We start from the raw sequence: 15,151 nt of genomic DNA on the forward strand, positions 1-15,151 counted from the left end.
CACACCGACCTTCCGAAGTGCAACCCACCCAGACCCATTTCCCTACACCTAACACTATGGGCAAATTTAGCATGGCCAATTCACCTAACCTGCACATCTCTGGACTGTGGGAGGAAACCCACGCAGACACGGGGAGAATGTGCAAACTCCACACAGACACTTGCCCGAGGTGGGAATTGAACCCGGGTCTCTGGCGCTGTGAGGCAGCAGTGCTAACCACTGTGCCACCGTGCCGCCCATAAATTATACTGAATGCAACAGAGGATCTAAGACAGTTGTGGGATTGGTGTAGTCAATAAATAATCTCCCTCACATAGAAGAAACAGCATTCTATTAGTGATAGCAACCAAATTAGATTGCCTGCAACTAAAATATCCAGCTTCCAAAAGCCACAATGCAAACAAGAGAAAGGAAGTAGTATGGCACTTACCCACTCATAGGTAATGACCTGGTTAGTTTTGTCTTGGAAATGGTTGAAGCCAACATTCTGCGTGAACTTGCTGTTTGCTGAATCTATGGTGGTTGATGCACTTTCCGTTTTCCTCTTGCCCCCAACTGGCAGAGCACGTGCATTTGGCGCACCTGTGTTAAGATCATTTACCTCAAGATCTAAATCTGGATCATTGGCTAAGTTCTCTTTCTGCAAAGCCTCATAAAGTACATCTGGATGGTTCCAGATCTGGTAAAAGATGGAAAAGAAAACAACAATGACCAGTCAATATTACCATTTGTCACATCCACCAACCTTAACAGACAGAACAGACTCCTGATGAAGGGCTTTTGCTCCTTTGATGCTGGTTGACCTGCTGTGCTTTTCCAGCACCACACTCTCGACTCTAATCTCCAGCATCTGCAGTCCTCAAAGCAGCCATAAACAGAGGTAAGCCTTACAACCAATACAGTATGTGACACTTACTGCATGTTATGGGTGACAGTAATAATATGACACACTAAGTTTCTGAAGCCACAACCTTTTGACTCATTGAGCCAAGACTGCAGAAGAGGAATGTGTTTGTGCCCAACCCTGAGTAATCATCCTTCAGATGAGACATTAAGCAGATATGGCTGTTCCTATGATTACATTCGTAAATTCTCCAAGGAAAACTAGGAAATTCCCCTTCTGAAAATGCAGCGTTTCCTCAGACTCAAACTATTACCAGATTACAATATGAACTTACTTTCCTATTAAAGTCCATCTTTTTCTGCACCTTCCTCTGTAGCTGTAACATTATATTCTGCATTCTGTTCTATGACCCTGAGGGAGTTATGGAAGTTATGACTTGCCTGGATAGCACACCTTTCACCGTGTCTCAGTACCCGACAAAAATAATAAATGAAAGACATGAGAATGCAGTTAATTAAGCATTACACTGTGTACCTTCTTAAAGGACAGTATTCTTACACCCTCTATAAAGAATATCCCAAGCAGTTAAGAATGTATTAGGCTGCCAGTAATGTGGGGTTTGTCAGTGACAAACTGACTGCTGTTCAGCCCAACCTGCCCCAGGAGACAATTCACCTCCTTTTGATTAGAGGACAGCCATTAAAACAGCCCCAGTAGACAGGCCACTGAATGCAGCTCATGATTACAACAAAAGTAAGCTGAAGAGAACTATTTCAAATAATAGTCTGCAGGAAACCTTTGTCAGTGCAGATGAAGGATTGAGTCAACAGTTACCCAACATGCCTCGCATACAAACAATGTGCTGAGGCATTTCACAGCGGGTTTCAGATGATTTGCAAATAAGAAAAGGCTTGTCAAGAAATACTGCATGAATGATAGAATGGTCACAATGCAGAAAAGCCACTTAGCCCATTGTGTCCATACTGGCTTTAAGCAAGAGCTAATCAGTTAGCCCAATCCCTCACCCTTTTCCCATTCTGCTGTAAATTTTCTCCGCAGATGCCTAGTCAAATCCCTTGGAAGTCCCAATTGCATCCGCCTCTACTCAGTTGTTAATGTATCCAGATCCTAAACACTCGTCACATTAAAAAATATATTTTTTTAAAATATCACTATTCCCTCTCTTGCTAATTACCTTAAACTGTTGTCCTCTGGGTCATGATCCTTTTGCCAATTGGAACAGGTTCTCTCTATCTAGATATCTCTCAACCTCTAGCACTTCTTTCAGACCTCCTCTCAATCTTTACCTCTCTCAGTTTCTATAATCAACCTGCATAACTGAAGTCCCTGATCCAGAATCATTTTGTCAGTCTTGTCTGCAGTTCCTTAGGCCTTTACATTCTTCCAGAAGTACAGGATCAAAAATCGGACAGAATACTTCAGTTGAGCTCTCAATGATCATGTTAAAAGCTTTGATTTTGCATCCTATACTCAATTCATAAAAGCCCTAAATCCCACTTGAGGCCATTTTTAGCCACTTACTCAACCTGCTCTGCCACCTTCAACGATTGTAGGGATAACCAAGTCTCTCTGCCCCCTTAAATTGTGTCCCTTCATTTTTTTTTATTGGCCCTTATCCTTTTTAAGTGAACATCAAAATGGCTTGAGGAATCTGGTCAATTTCCCAACCCGGTAAATTCCATTTGTTTCCACTCTCCCTTCTTTAATTCTAAGTCAATCTCAAAACTCAAAGCCATTGCTTCTTTGAGGCACCTGGATTCTCTCTACCACAGTTAATTATTTTCTTGGTCATTGCTTTTTACTGCGTTTCTGTATTCATCCAGTTTGCTTTCCAGGTCTTTTCATGAATTCAATCTAACTGTCTTCTTCCTTTCTCAGTTTATTTCTTTCTCTGTCTCACATTTAGTTGTTTTCCCATTTCAGTCATCTCGACCCTTCCAATTTAAATGTTTAGTTTTACCTGTCAATTTAACACCAATTTTCATCACAACAGACTTATTTAGTTTATGATAATCAGGAAACAATAATAATGTAAAGTCTCAGCTCTGTGAATATTTAAGAAGATCTTCAGAAATAGGAATAAGAGTAGACCAAGTCTGTAAGTTAGCTCACTGAGCGTGAAGGTTTGTTTTCAGACGTTTCGTCACTCTACTAGGTAACATCAGAGAGAGTCTCTGGTGAAGCGCTGGTGATATGTCCCACCTCACTATTTATAGGACTTGGGTTCTTCACGTGGATGATGTCATTTCCGGTTTTTTTTCAAGGGAAGGCAGATAGGAATGACGGAACGTTTGAAAACAAACCTTCAAGCTCAGCAAGCTAACTTACAGACTTATCAACCTGAACTACAAATCTTCTAAAAAAAAAATGTAGGAGTAGGCTGTTCAGCCCTTCTCTGCTATTCAACAGGATCTTGGCTGATCGAACATTTCTCACACCCACTTTCCCGCTTTTTCTCCATAACCATAGATTCCCGATCAGTCGGGAATCAATCTCAGCCTTAACTATATAGAGGACTCTGCTCCCAAAGCTATCTGTGGCAAAAGTACCAAAGACTCTCAACACTTAGAGAAGCAATGCTTCCTGATTTCAGTCTTAAATTAGCTCCCCTTTATTTTGAAACTATGCCCTCTGACTCTTCCAATAAGGATCACTATCAAACATCTCAGCACAGACACTCTTTCAGCCAGATACAAAATAGTGATCTCAGTACTCTTTCATCAAACACTCCCCTTGAGGTAAATATACTGTACAAGCCCTAACACTGCATCAATATCAGCAATTACCGAGAAACTAGCCACTGATTGCTTAGTGATTAAACAAAGGTACAAGGCATTCCAGATTTCTATCATTCTGTACAGTTTTGAAAAGACAATGGCCTACCTTACAGCAGACACAGAATGCTTTGAGAGGATTGAGACCCAGCCAGCCACTGTTTCCTGCATCTCGGAAACGATTCATAAACTCGGTGTACAGTGATCGCTGAATTTTGGAGAGACGGACTAGCAGCACGTGTTCTTCTTTCTCAGGAAGGTGACCTCTCAAGACATCGTGACCTCGTCTGCATAACAAGTCAAATTTATCAATCCTCTGAAGCAGCAGATCGTGTTAACAAAAGAAAATGAATGAGGGCAGCGAGCCTGTGAAGTTTCTTACTGAAAAGAATTAGAAACTTAGAGTTTTGCTAAATAATCTACTTTGAGACAGAGAACCAATGGCTGAAGAATGATGCAGCACAGGAAAAAGGCATCAAGTAAAACTTAAAGCTCTGATTAAGGTCATCAAGATGAAACATTACCATGCTCTCCCCACACGTAATACCTGACCTGTTGTATATCCAATTTTTGTGGTGGACTTCCACAGTGATCTGTTTAAAGCTCATATTATCTGTGACTGGGGGCTGCAAAATCTTTAGCAAAGGATCTGATGACACACAGCAGTAAACTGAATCAGATAGCAACGGACATGGCTATTTGATCCACTGTGACTGTGCCAGCTCCTTGAAACACCTAATTAGCTCACAATTCATGACATATTCTGGATCACACACCACACCATGTAAAAAAATTCAGTGAGGTGTACACATTGCAACCCTCCCCAACTCATCTCTTCGTTCCATGATGCAATGGGTAAAACTCAACTCAGTGCCCCAGATGGACCCGAGCCAGAGATTTATTTGGCCATAATTTTGCAAACCTCTCACCTTTGTACAAATCCTTCTAGCAGGCTGTGTAAAACGTGGCTGCGGTACCGCATCAGGCGGACATCCTGCGGTGTGGAGTCAATACACTGTCCATTTAAGATGGGACGCTCAAACATGTTGCTGAACTCCTGCCTGGTACCAAGGAAATCGGGCCGGACAAAGTCCACCATGCACCAGTACTCCATAAGATTGTTCTGAAGTGGATACCCAGTCAGGACCACTCGCCTCCTCGAACGGATGCTCTTCAAGGCCTGAGATGTACTGGCATGGCAATTCTTTATGCGGTGGCCTTCGTCACAAATGACAACATCAGGGCCTGGTCTAGCCAGTGCTTTTTCAATCCCTGAGAAATAAATTAAACTTCTGATCAAATGAAGAACAGCAGAGTGTTGTATCGTAAAGGATCCAGCTAATAACTATACAAAGTACCTAACTTATTATCCTTGGCGAAGGAGCTCTTCCAATTAGAGCAGTAATGTCATTAAAGATCTTCTAAGTTTATCACTACTTTGACTCCATACCACGAGGAACAAAAATGCAATCTCTTGATTCTAAGTGAAAGCATACTATCAACGATATGCAATTACTATTAATAGTTTAAATTGCAAATAGCACAAGCTTGCTTTATGATATTTAAAATAATCGTCTAATTTCTTTAATTTGGCTTGTCAGTAATTTGGATGGAGTAGGCCAGTGAGATTAGTTTATTATTTTTATGTGAGAATGTTAGCACTGACAATTATGGGCTGACTGACCTCCACTGCTGCTGTGAACTCCTATATATCTACAGAATCATCTGAATAGCTGAGGAATGGGAATTGCAGGAAATAGTTGGAGCATCAAGTGCTAAGCTGCAAAGAGCAAATAAGGCAGACCACAGCATTGGTTAAAGGAATGTTAGATAAACATTTAAGTTAGCTGAAGGGCACAGGATTACAATGGATAAATGAGAATAGTTTCAGATTGTTTGATTAGACAGCAAGTATATTTGATAGCAAGTACAGTGATGAGGGTCAAAACATCTTCCTCTTCTAGCAGTGAATGTATCTAGAATTACTACGGTTGAAGGTGTTACAAATGTCATTTATTTCATTATTACCTTTCAATAGCTCTTGTTGCCGATCTTCCTCATCTAGATCTATAATTACAGGTCCCGCTGGTTTCTTTGTTTTCTTCCTCCTCCCAGTAACAAATGACTTTTTTAACGACAGTAAACGATACATCTCATACCCCATTAACAGCACACCACCATCTGCTGACCATTCATTAATCACCTTGGAACGGGCCACAGTTGTTCTACAAAAAGAATGGGAATGTCAAATAACCTGGAAGACGAGGATACTTTTACAGTGTAGTCTATCAATATAAATGGTTGCCATGTTCTCGTCCTAATGAAGTAGCGAGATGCCAAAGGATTATTTCTAGGATTATTGCCATTATCATGATGGCAATGTTTGGTGCGTGTATCCATTTCTTAGCAATATCCATTCACAATGTGATATTCCTCCCTCTAACCAATTTCCTAGATTTCCTGAAATTCATTTTGGGTTACCACCCTCTCTGGCAGTCCCAGTTCTTTTTGCCAGTGCATATTCAAAGTCTATTCAAATGTGAGGGCCATTGTAATAATTGAAGGCATTGATGCTCTCTGGACATCGTTTCCTGTTCAAAGAACTTGTATATAACATTTTAGCACAGTGTGAAAAACCTCAAAAGCACTTCACAATTAATTATTCCGAACTGCAGTGCCTTAAGTAAAGTCAGCTGCCATCATGTGTTCAGTAAGAACCCAGAAAGGGCAATCAAATATATAAATGACCAATCATTTTTAGTAGAATTAGAGGGGTGACAAAAACAGACAATGTTTAGCTCTTTTTAAATGGTAAACATTCACCCGAACTGACACATCAGGCTGCATGGATCAGTAACACAGCAGGGAGTGCATTTATTACCAGAACCAGAGGTGCTCTCAATTTTAATTTGTTTGGAAGTTGGTTGCAAGGTAAATGACATTTGCAACACTCTTCCCTGAATGCCCAAATACATTTGTGCAGACTTGCCCCATTTCTTTTAGGACCACAGCAGGACCTGGATATCCTCTTTTATAAACACATAACAAGACATACTTGTGTTCGTCATTTAGGATGTGAACTTTAAAACTCCTGGGCTGTATCTCCTCAGAGTTGTAATCTGCAGGAAGTATTTCTGGGGCAGGCAGCCACATGTTAAACTCTGCCAACCAGTTCTGCAAAGTGTTCACCTGAAATCAATAAAGGCCAATGTCATCTCTGTGTACAAAGGTAAGTGAACATGTCATTAGCCCCTGATTCGACTTTCAAGTAAAGAATTTAGAAAGTTGGCAAACTGGCCATCTGCCTTCCTGTCTGTTTAGTTACCTCATTCTTACCACTTCAGTTGGGATTAAGTCGCCAAACAAAACTTACAGGTAAAATAAACTCACAGAATGTGTGTCGGGCAGGAGGTCATTTGGCCCAGCATGTCTGCATCAGAATCCTTAGATTGTTTTACTAAAACATGAAATCCGACCCATTATAAATTACTGAAACAAAACAAACTTCCACATCAGCTCCAATATTTTTCTAAGCATACACCCCCCAACCAAAGCACTCAACTGGTGATTAAACATGGTTCGTTCACTTTCTATTTCACTTGAAGTACTGGTTAAAACACTCTGCTCAATACCTCCTCTCTCCTGTAAAATACTTGATTCTTCAGAAACTGCAACATCCCAAGTGAAGTGTTTTTTGTTTCTTTTCTTAAGCAGTACGAGGAAATATCAAGAGCACTACTGTGCAACAGCTATGTAGAATGTAATGATACCATCACTGATACAAAACAAAATACAGAGGAGATAAGTTTCAGGTTATTGCACTACACCTCACTGATGTATAGACAAAGAGCCCAAACCTTCATGTCCTACAGACCAATACCTATTCCGGGCATAATCTATGATTAATCTCCTCTTTCTCTTCCCTCCCAAGAGAAATGCCCTTCAGCAGCGTGAATAATAAAATCAGAATACAAATACTGACCGGTACAATAGCAAGGACAGTGCGAGCTTCTGTGTATCGAAAGAGGACATCCACGAAGGAGACTATCTGCAAGGTCTTTCCAAGACCCATACTGTGTGCTAGGATACAGCCAAACCCACTGCTACTTTTAAATCTTTCTTGTGATTCCACTAGATTGTCATACAGGAAGCGGATTCCACCGACCTATGGATACAGAATTAGAATATTAATCAACTGACAAACATCACAAAATCCAAGCATCAGCTTCACATCGTTTTTTTTTTTAAACTGTAACTGAATTCGACAAGAGTCTGTCACTAACAGTATATTTAATGCTTAGAAATGAGTGTGCACATGCTTTCTGGTGTTGCAAAGGTAAATACAAGTGCAAAAAAAAGAGGTGAACAACAACAGCAAGTATGAAGCACGCGGGAAATTAAGTTTAAGTTTCGGAACTACCAGTGAAGCACAAAACAAACTGAAGCTCTCGTGTCTTTTTCCATATTTAGACCACGACTAACTCTTGTCCTGTGCTGCTGCAGCAGAGCCTCTTTCACGGAGGTCACAAACACAAAGGTAAATCACAATGGTAATGATCTGACCTTACATAAAATATTTTACTTTCTTTGAGGGTTCTTGAGATTTTCTCAAGGGCTACTTTTGGTTTTCAGGAGCACCCTTTTCATTCTCACTAACTTGTGACACCGTCTCAAGTAACAGCATCCGGTGTATTTGTTTCCAGGTTAGGTATTTGGATTTAGTAAAAGCAAAATTAGATGAATTCATTAGTATCCTGAATAGTCATCAATCCTCCACTAAAACTAAAGTTACAATATACAAGGGAAACATTAATTTCTTACACATCATGACATTTAATTTGGTAAAACAGGCATAAACAATAATTATTTTTGCAAACTAACTGACACATACTTCATACACACATTATCCCAAAAAACTAACAAAAATGGTGTGGTCATAGTTGATGCTTTTCTATTACTTATGCACAAAGCTGAAAGGTTTTAACCAGGCTGTTACTATCACTTATACTGCATCTCAAATTTAAATTTTAACAACTGACAGTGTGGCCACCCTTATGCTAGAAATTCCACAATTGCTTGCAAGGAATTCATTACTTTAGTGGTTTCATGTTTTCCAGCTCCCAATTATCAGAGTATTCCTCTGGTGACAGGTTTAGAACTGTTCTCTCTTGTATAGCTTCACACCATTCCCTTCTGCAGCTCCTTTCTCTCCCCAGCACTTTGCAGATACTTCTTTCTCACTCTTTGCAGCCTCTTTCACCTCTTCTGACATTACAATATTTGGTAATAAATCCTTCCCATAACAGCCATCAGCATAGATTCGGCACTCAGCGAAGGTGACCTGCAGTAAAGATGGTTAACAACATCACCGTAGCCAATGAACAATCCATTCAGTCTCGCTTGGCCCCACCCAGCTTCCTCTGCCTCTATCACTGCATTGGGTAGAGAATTCCCCACCATCACCTTTGCAGTGGTATTGAAGTCTCACCACATCCCTTGCCCAAAATCTTAAACATGTGCCTCTGTACTCCTTGTATTAATAACTAAAGGGAGCAGCTCCTTGTTTAATCTAACAAACCCTCTCTCAATGTTGCACACTTCAATCATATCTCCCATCAATCTCCTTAACTCCAAGGACAGCAGTCCAGCTCCTCCAATCTAACCTTGCACCCAAAACCCACCTTCCCATTCCCTGTAAGCATTGTGGTAAATCTCCTCTGCACTCCCTCAAAGACTCTCACAGACTTCCTAAATTTAAAAATGCATAACACAAATTTAGATAGTACAGGATGATGAGTCAATGGGTCCTGAGAATGAAGAGGTGATGAAGAAAGAATGTCAAGCACTTTGCTGAAAGGAAGGGTATGTTCAGGCTTGCAAGTGTTCCTTGATTTCATTCTCTGGCTGTTCGCCAATGAACAAAATGTGCTCTGCTGTACTCTCTTCACATTTTTATTTATAATTTTCTGTTTAAAGTGGTTACCAAGAGAAAACCATCAGGCAGGATGGAATTTACAAAAGTAAACTTCGCAAGAAGACTTTAAAATTTTTTTTTAAAAGAGCAGCACAGTAGCTGAGTGGTTAGCATTGCTGCCTCAAAGCACCAAGGACCCAGGTTTGATTTCATCCACGGGTGACTGTCTGTGTGGAGTTGGCATGCTCTCCCTGCTTCTGTGAGAGTTTACTTCGGGTGCTTCACTTTCCTCCCACAGATCATCGATGTGCAGATTAGGTGGATTGGCCATGCTAAATTATCCCAGTTTCCAGGGATGTACAGGTTAGGTGGGTTAGCCATCATAACTCCATGTGGAATGGGATGCACTTCAGTGGGTCAGTACAGACCTAACAGGCCAAATAGTCTCTCTTCACAATGCAGCGATTCTATGATTCAGTGCATCTGAATCAACACCACCCATTTGAGTAAAGGTCCTACTAAAGGACAATCTTTCACTGCAATTCAGGGAAATCCCCAGCAGCACATCCCCCTTCCCCTGATCTGCCTAGAAAGCACGCAACATAACACTTTTCAATGCACCGTGCTACATGTGACAGTAATAAATCAAATCAAAAATCTCATGTTTTCATTTTTCCAATATGCAGATGGAGACTGCTGAATTAAGTCGAAGTTCAAATAACTTTAATGGAAACTGTACACATGAATTCACTGGATAAAAGCAAATTACTGCAGATGCTGGAATCTGAAACCAAAAGAGAAAATGCTGGAAAATCTCAGCAGGTCTGGCAGCATCTGTAAGGAGAGAAAAGAGCTGACGCTTCGAGTCTAACTGACTGTTTGTCCGCTTTGACAAAGGGTCAGTTAGACTAGAAACGTCAGCTCTTTTCTCTCCTTACAGATGCTGCCAGACCTGCTGAGATTTTCCAGCATTTTCTCTTTTGAATTCACTGGATGCTTGGTCAAGATTAAATAACCTACTGCAGATACTGGAGTAATAGTCGATCTCATGTAAAAGTTGACCCCCTATTTTTGGCCAAACAACCTAGAATTTTCCACATACCTTGGGTAAAGGTTGACCCTAGTTCTTCACAGATAACAGATCAATGTTTATGAGTCAGTGTTCCGGCTGTCAGGTCCTGCTCTGGCTTTCCTGGTTGTTCTGCACTTCTCCCGGACTTCTAGTCCACTGGCTGTTGTGTTCCGGTCCGGGTTTTCAGAAGTGTCATAATTCATTCTTTTTTTTTATTCGTTTACAGATCAATTGGGCTTCTGCTAATGGTATGAATTTTGATGGGCATGAACTTCAGCCCCTCAAAAGTAGTATCCAAGTAATATGCGACCCCATAAATTTAACCTTAAAAAGTAGTCAAAAAGATTTGACTATTACTCGAGCACATACGGTATTTTATCAAGACCACAGTCAAGGTTCTGATCAGCTTCAGCTGGTCACAAGGTGCATTTCCCAGGAACACAATGTCTCTCCACTTGCCCTGTGTTAGCTTCATTCATAAGGAAGCAAGGTTAAATAGGAGCTGTTTTCATTTACAAGGTTTGAATGTCACTGGCTGGGCTAGCATTTATTGCCCAGAGGGCAATTAAGAGTTCAACCACATTTCGGTACATCTGGAGTCACATGCAGGCTAAACATAGGGAAGGGAACTGCTGTCCTCTCCATCGGACATTCTTGAACCAGATGGATATTTCCTAACAACCAACAAATGGTTTTATGTTTAATGTAGGATTCAATTACAGATTTTCAAAATTGAATTCAAATTCAACTGAATTGAAATCTCTACCATGGTGAAATTTGAATCTGGGTGCTCAGAACATTACCTTTATTTCTGGATTAACAGTCTAGTGATAATACCACTAAGCCATCACTTCCCTCCCTGTTTTGAATGTAATATGCACTCAGTAAATTACAGAAAATGCCAAGAAATGAAAAGGTTAATAATTCAGAGATTAAAAGACAAATCTCAAACAAATCATGGATACAGATGATTGACTATTTTAGCATTACCATATCGCAATGCATTGTCAAGTTAAATGAGGGCCAAGAGAGAAGGCAATAAAAATGGTACAGTCTTCTAAAGCAGTACACACCCAAAAGATTAGATTCAATTTCCTTCAGTAACAGTCTCTGAAGATTAAGTTACTGAAAAGCAAAAGTCATGGCAGTGCATCATATAACATCACCCCCTGCAATACCTGGAACTGTTTCACTAATTGGAAAGAGAATTTTAAAAAATACCATGCCAGGCATCAAGCTGCACTCAAATCGTCAGACAAAAAGGATGAACTCCAATTACCTGGTGTGATTTGACTGCTCGTGCCAGTTGGGGTGCCAGGAAAATATCTTGCTCATTTGGTGGATGATTTATGTTGACTAGGACACGGCCCAGATCATCTGGCTGATTCAAGGCATCGTTCACATGTGCACCACTACTCTCTTCATTCACCTCCTCCTCTTCGTTGCTGGATTCACTGTCAAGAATGTGCAGTGAATCTTCTTCCCCTGAGCTCAGCTCAATCACATCTTCTGAGGAATAGAAAAGGAAGGTGTAATGAAAAACAGAAAGGCTGCTATCACAAAATGGGAATTGCTTGTGTTGAAACAGAAATAAGGAGTGCTTATTCAATAGGTCTTTGTGCATTTGAACGAAAAATGGTCTTTGATTCTCAAGTAAATTGGAGCATCAATTTAAATTGCTATGGCCCAGCAAAAGTTTCCTCTGGTTTCTGAATGAGCAGTGGCTTTATTCATTGTGAATGTCTGGAATGTAGTTACCAAATAAATCCCAGTACAGAAATGAGCTTACTTCTCTGCAGGTTGTATTGTAACAAGCCTAGCAAACTTAACATTTGTGGCTAGAATTCTGGTTTTACAAGACTCAGGTGTACAATAATATGCTGCATTTCTTCAGTTCACCATGATGATTTGGGTTTGGTCAGAAGGAGGACTTTGTATTGAGTCTCAACTCATATATAACTGAAATTACATCAAAGGTACACGAAATTGACTAAACTAGAAACATTTCTAGAAAAAAAGGAAACAAACTCGCTACTTTGTTAGTTGTAATTTATTCATTATTTGTCAAATTCTTGTTTCGTCTTTCTATTTATTCACAAATAGATACTTCAGTTTTCTCAGCCTGAAACTTTTCTATTCCGTGGGTAATGTCTTCCAATTCAGTTTCTGAATTCGGGCACAGGCCCTGAAGAAGGGCCTGTGCCCGAAACGTCGAATCTCCTGTTCCCTGGATGCTGCCTGACCTGCTGTGCTGTTCCAGCAATAAAGTTTCAACTTCCAATTCAGTTCACAACATTTTACAGTAGACAATATTACAGCAAATAGAGACACAGAAAATGCTGGAGAAACTCAGGTCTGGCAACCTGAGAGGACAGAACGAGTTAACACTGAGTCCAATATAATTTCTTTAGAACTGCAACTTAGATCATTTTAAATCTTCAGGCTTGTGCAAGCATAAATTTTTTAACAAAGATGCAGCTATTGGGACAAGACCTTGTAGGAATCTTTATGAAACCAAAGGTAAAATAAATCTATTAGACTTAATTTAATAAGGAATTGTGCAGTTGATATAATGCAAAGACAAGTTCTTTATTCATCAATACCCTCTGTAAACTGTCACTTAAGTGAATAATCTTGGTATCCATGTTTGACCAATCATGAAGTTAGTTGTGAAACTCCAGCACACTGGAAAAATCAGTCACAAGGGAGGTTAGGTAGAAGGAAGCTCCTCCTGCTTTATATTAAAAGTACCACTGAAGGGCTGGTGGCTCAGAAAGGAAAATAGAAGAATATAATAGCAAAATATTCAAAAATAGAGTGAGCTATGCATTGTGATCTTGAACAGATCTGCTCAGATTGAAGTCCATGAGCTATAATCAGCTGGCTGAAACTTTTAATTTTATGGATACAAGGCAATTCAAAAGAATTAGTTCAAGGTCAATGGATGTACTTCAAGGAAAGTTGGATTTTTATCAATGATCCGATGCCAGAAGCAGGCTTTCCTTGGGCAGTATGTGCAACCACATGCAAGCATATGCAAAACTGCAGTGAAAGCAGCACCAGATAAATGGCCATTTAAGATTACATTGATTGACATTTTAGATTTGCAAGTATCTATCTACACTGTAATTTCAAAACTTAAAATTGTGTTTTAATTAGGTTTGAATATTTGAGAAAAGTCAACAATACATTGTTTTGGTTTCCTGTTTTTCTCATTCACACTTCAAAGTCATTGTTTCTTAGTGACATTTGGTGCCATGGGAACTGGCAGTCCAGTACTTGAGCCTGGAGCCTTCATGACCACACTGACTCAGTAATACAAAACATGCCTTTACTGACGAGAAAGGTTACACATCTATAATTGAAACATTTTTTTCATTCCATGGGTTATCATGACACCACAAATGTAGAATTGCAGTTAAGTGTGGTGATGAGAAATGATTCAGTTATTCACCAAAAAACAGAGAATGCATAGGCAGGTTTAATAGAAGTCCGCAACATCATGAACGGTATCAATTGGTAAATGGCAATTGTTTCTGGTAGTAGATAGGTCAGTAACCAAAAGGCACAACAAAATGTAAGGTAACTGATGAAAGAACCAGAGGGTAATAACTTCACAAATCTAGCAAAATACCTGACTTTCAATTCTGCTGGTACATAAGAGATTGAAATATCACAGTGTGAATGCTGCTCCCTACAGTTAGATATTTAAGTAAACGTCTCTGCAATCAATCTAGGTTTACCACTGAGTTCATGTCAGTGATTAAGTTATTTATGCACTTCCAAATTGCAAACTTAAAAAGCATTTGCTGTTCCGGCCAGAAGTGTAGCTAAGATTTAGAACTTTACAAGAAGAATAATGAATGTAAGAAGAATAATAAAAGTGAAGAGTATTTGATTTTAGGCTAGAGATTTGCTTTGGCAAGACTGAAAATGAGGGACAACATCCCTAATGTGTGTGGAACAGATTACAGGAGCATTCGGTAGCCTCTCTGTTAAAAACATATGCCATGACATTATTAAATCCCAGATCTAAAAATGAGGGATGAAGCAGGGATATAGATCACTACACTCCCAAGCAGGTAGTGACAACCTTTAAGATTTCTTTGGTGTCTCTAAATTAACTTTCTCTTTCCTTATTATGTTTCCCTTCGTGGTTATTGCAAGATCACAATAGAGTGCAGGAGAAAAGCAACATTTCATACATACTGAAAATCCGAAATAAAAACAGAAAACATCGGAAGCACTCAGGTATCATCAAAAGTGAGACACTGGCTTTGTTGCCATTCTAAAGAGGGGTGACCACCTGTACTGCTCATTTTAAAAAAAAAATTCAATTAATTCATGGGATAAGGGCATCGCTGGCTAGGCCAGCACTTCTGCCCATATGTAATTGCCCAGAAGGGAGTTAAGAGTCAACCAGATTGCTGTTGGTCTGGAGTCACATGCAGGCCAAACCTGGTGAGGATGGCAGTTTCCTTACCTAAAGGATATTCTTGAACCAGAAAGATATTTCCGAACAACCA

At 39.9% G+C, this 15,151-nt stretch overlaps 1 protein-coding gene across 3 annotated transcripts in view; it reads right to left on the minus strand.

Moving 5' to 3' along the window:
* The window catches only part of rad54l2 (RAD54 like 2), a 123,921-nt gene that overhangs the window by 34,150 nt on the left and 74,620 nt on the right, over positions 1-15,151 (minus strand). For all 3 annotated transcript variants that reach the window (XM_043708512.1, XM_043708511.1, XM_043708510.1), the window contains 7 exons: positions 11,905-12,134; positions 7,622-7,804; positions 6,695-6,828; positions 5,668-5,864; positions 4,569-4,911; positions 3,749-3,926; positions 431-679 (listed from right to left, as the gene is read on the minus strand). In XM_043708512.1, coding sequence (XP_043564447.1) covers positions 431-679; positions 3,749-3,926; positions 4,569-4,911; positions 5,668-5,864; positions 6,695-6,828; positions 7,622-7,804; positions 11,905-12,134 — 1,514 coding nt within the window. The remainder of the gene's footprint in view (positions 1-430; positions 680-3,748; positions 3,927-4,568; positions 4,912-5,667; positions 5,865-6,694; positions 6,829-7,621; positions 7,805-11,904; positions 12,135-15,151) is intronic.

Source organism: Chiloscyllium plagiosum, chromosome 18 (genome assembly GCF_004010195.1).
Source record: "Chiloscyllium plagiosum isolate BGI_BamShark_2017 chromosome 18, ASM401019v2, whole genome shotgun sequence".
NCBI classification, from domain to species: domain Eukaryota; kingdom Metazoa; phylum Chordata; class Chondrichthyes; order Orectolobiformes; family Hemiscylliidae; genus Chiloscyllium; species Chiloscyllium plagiosum.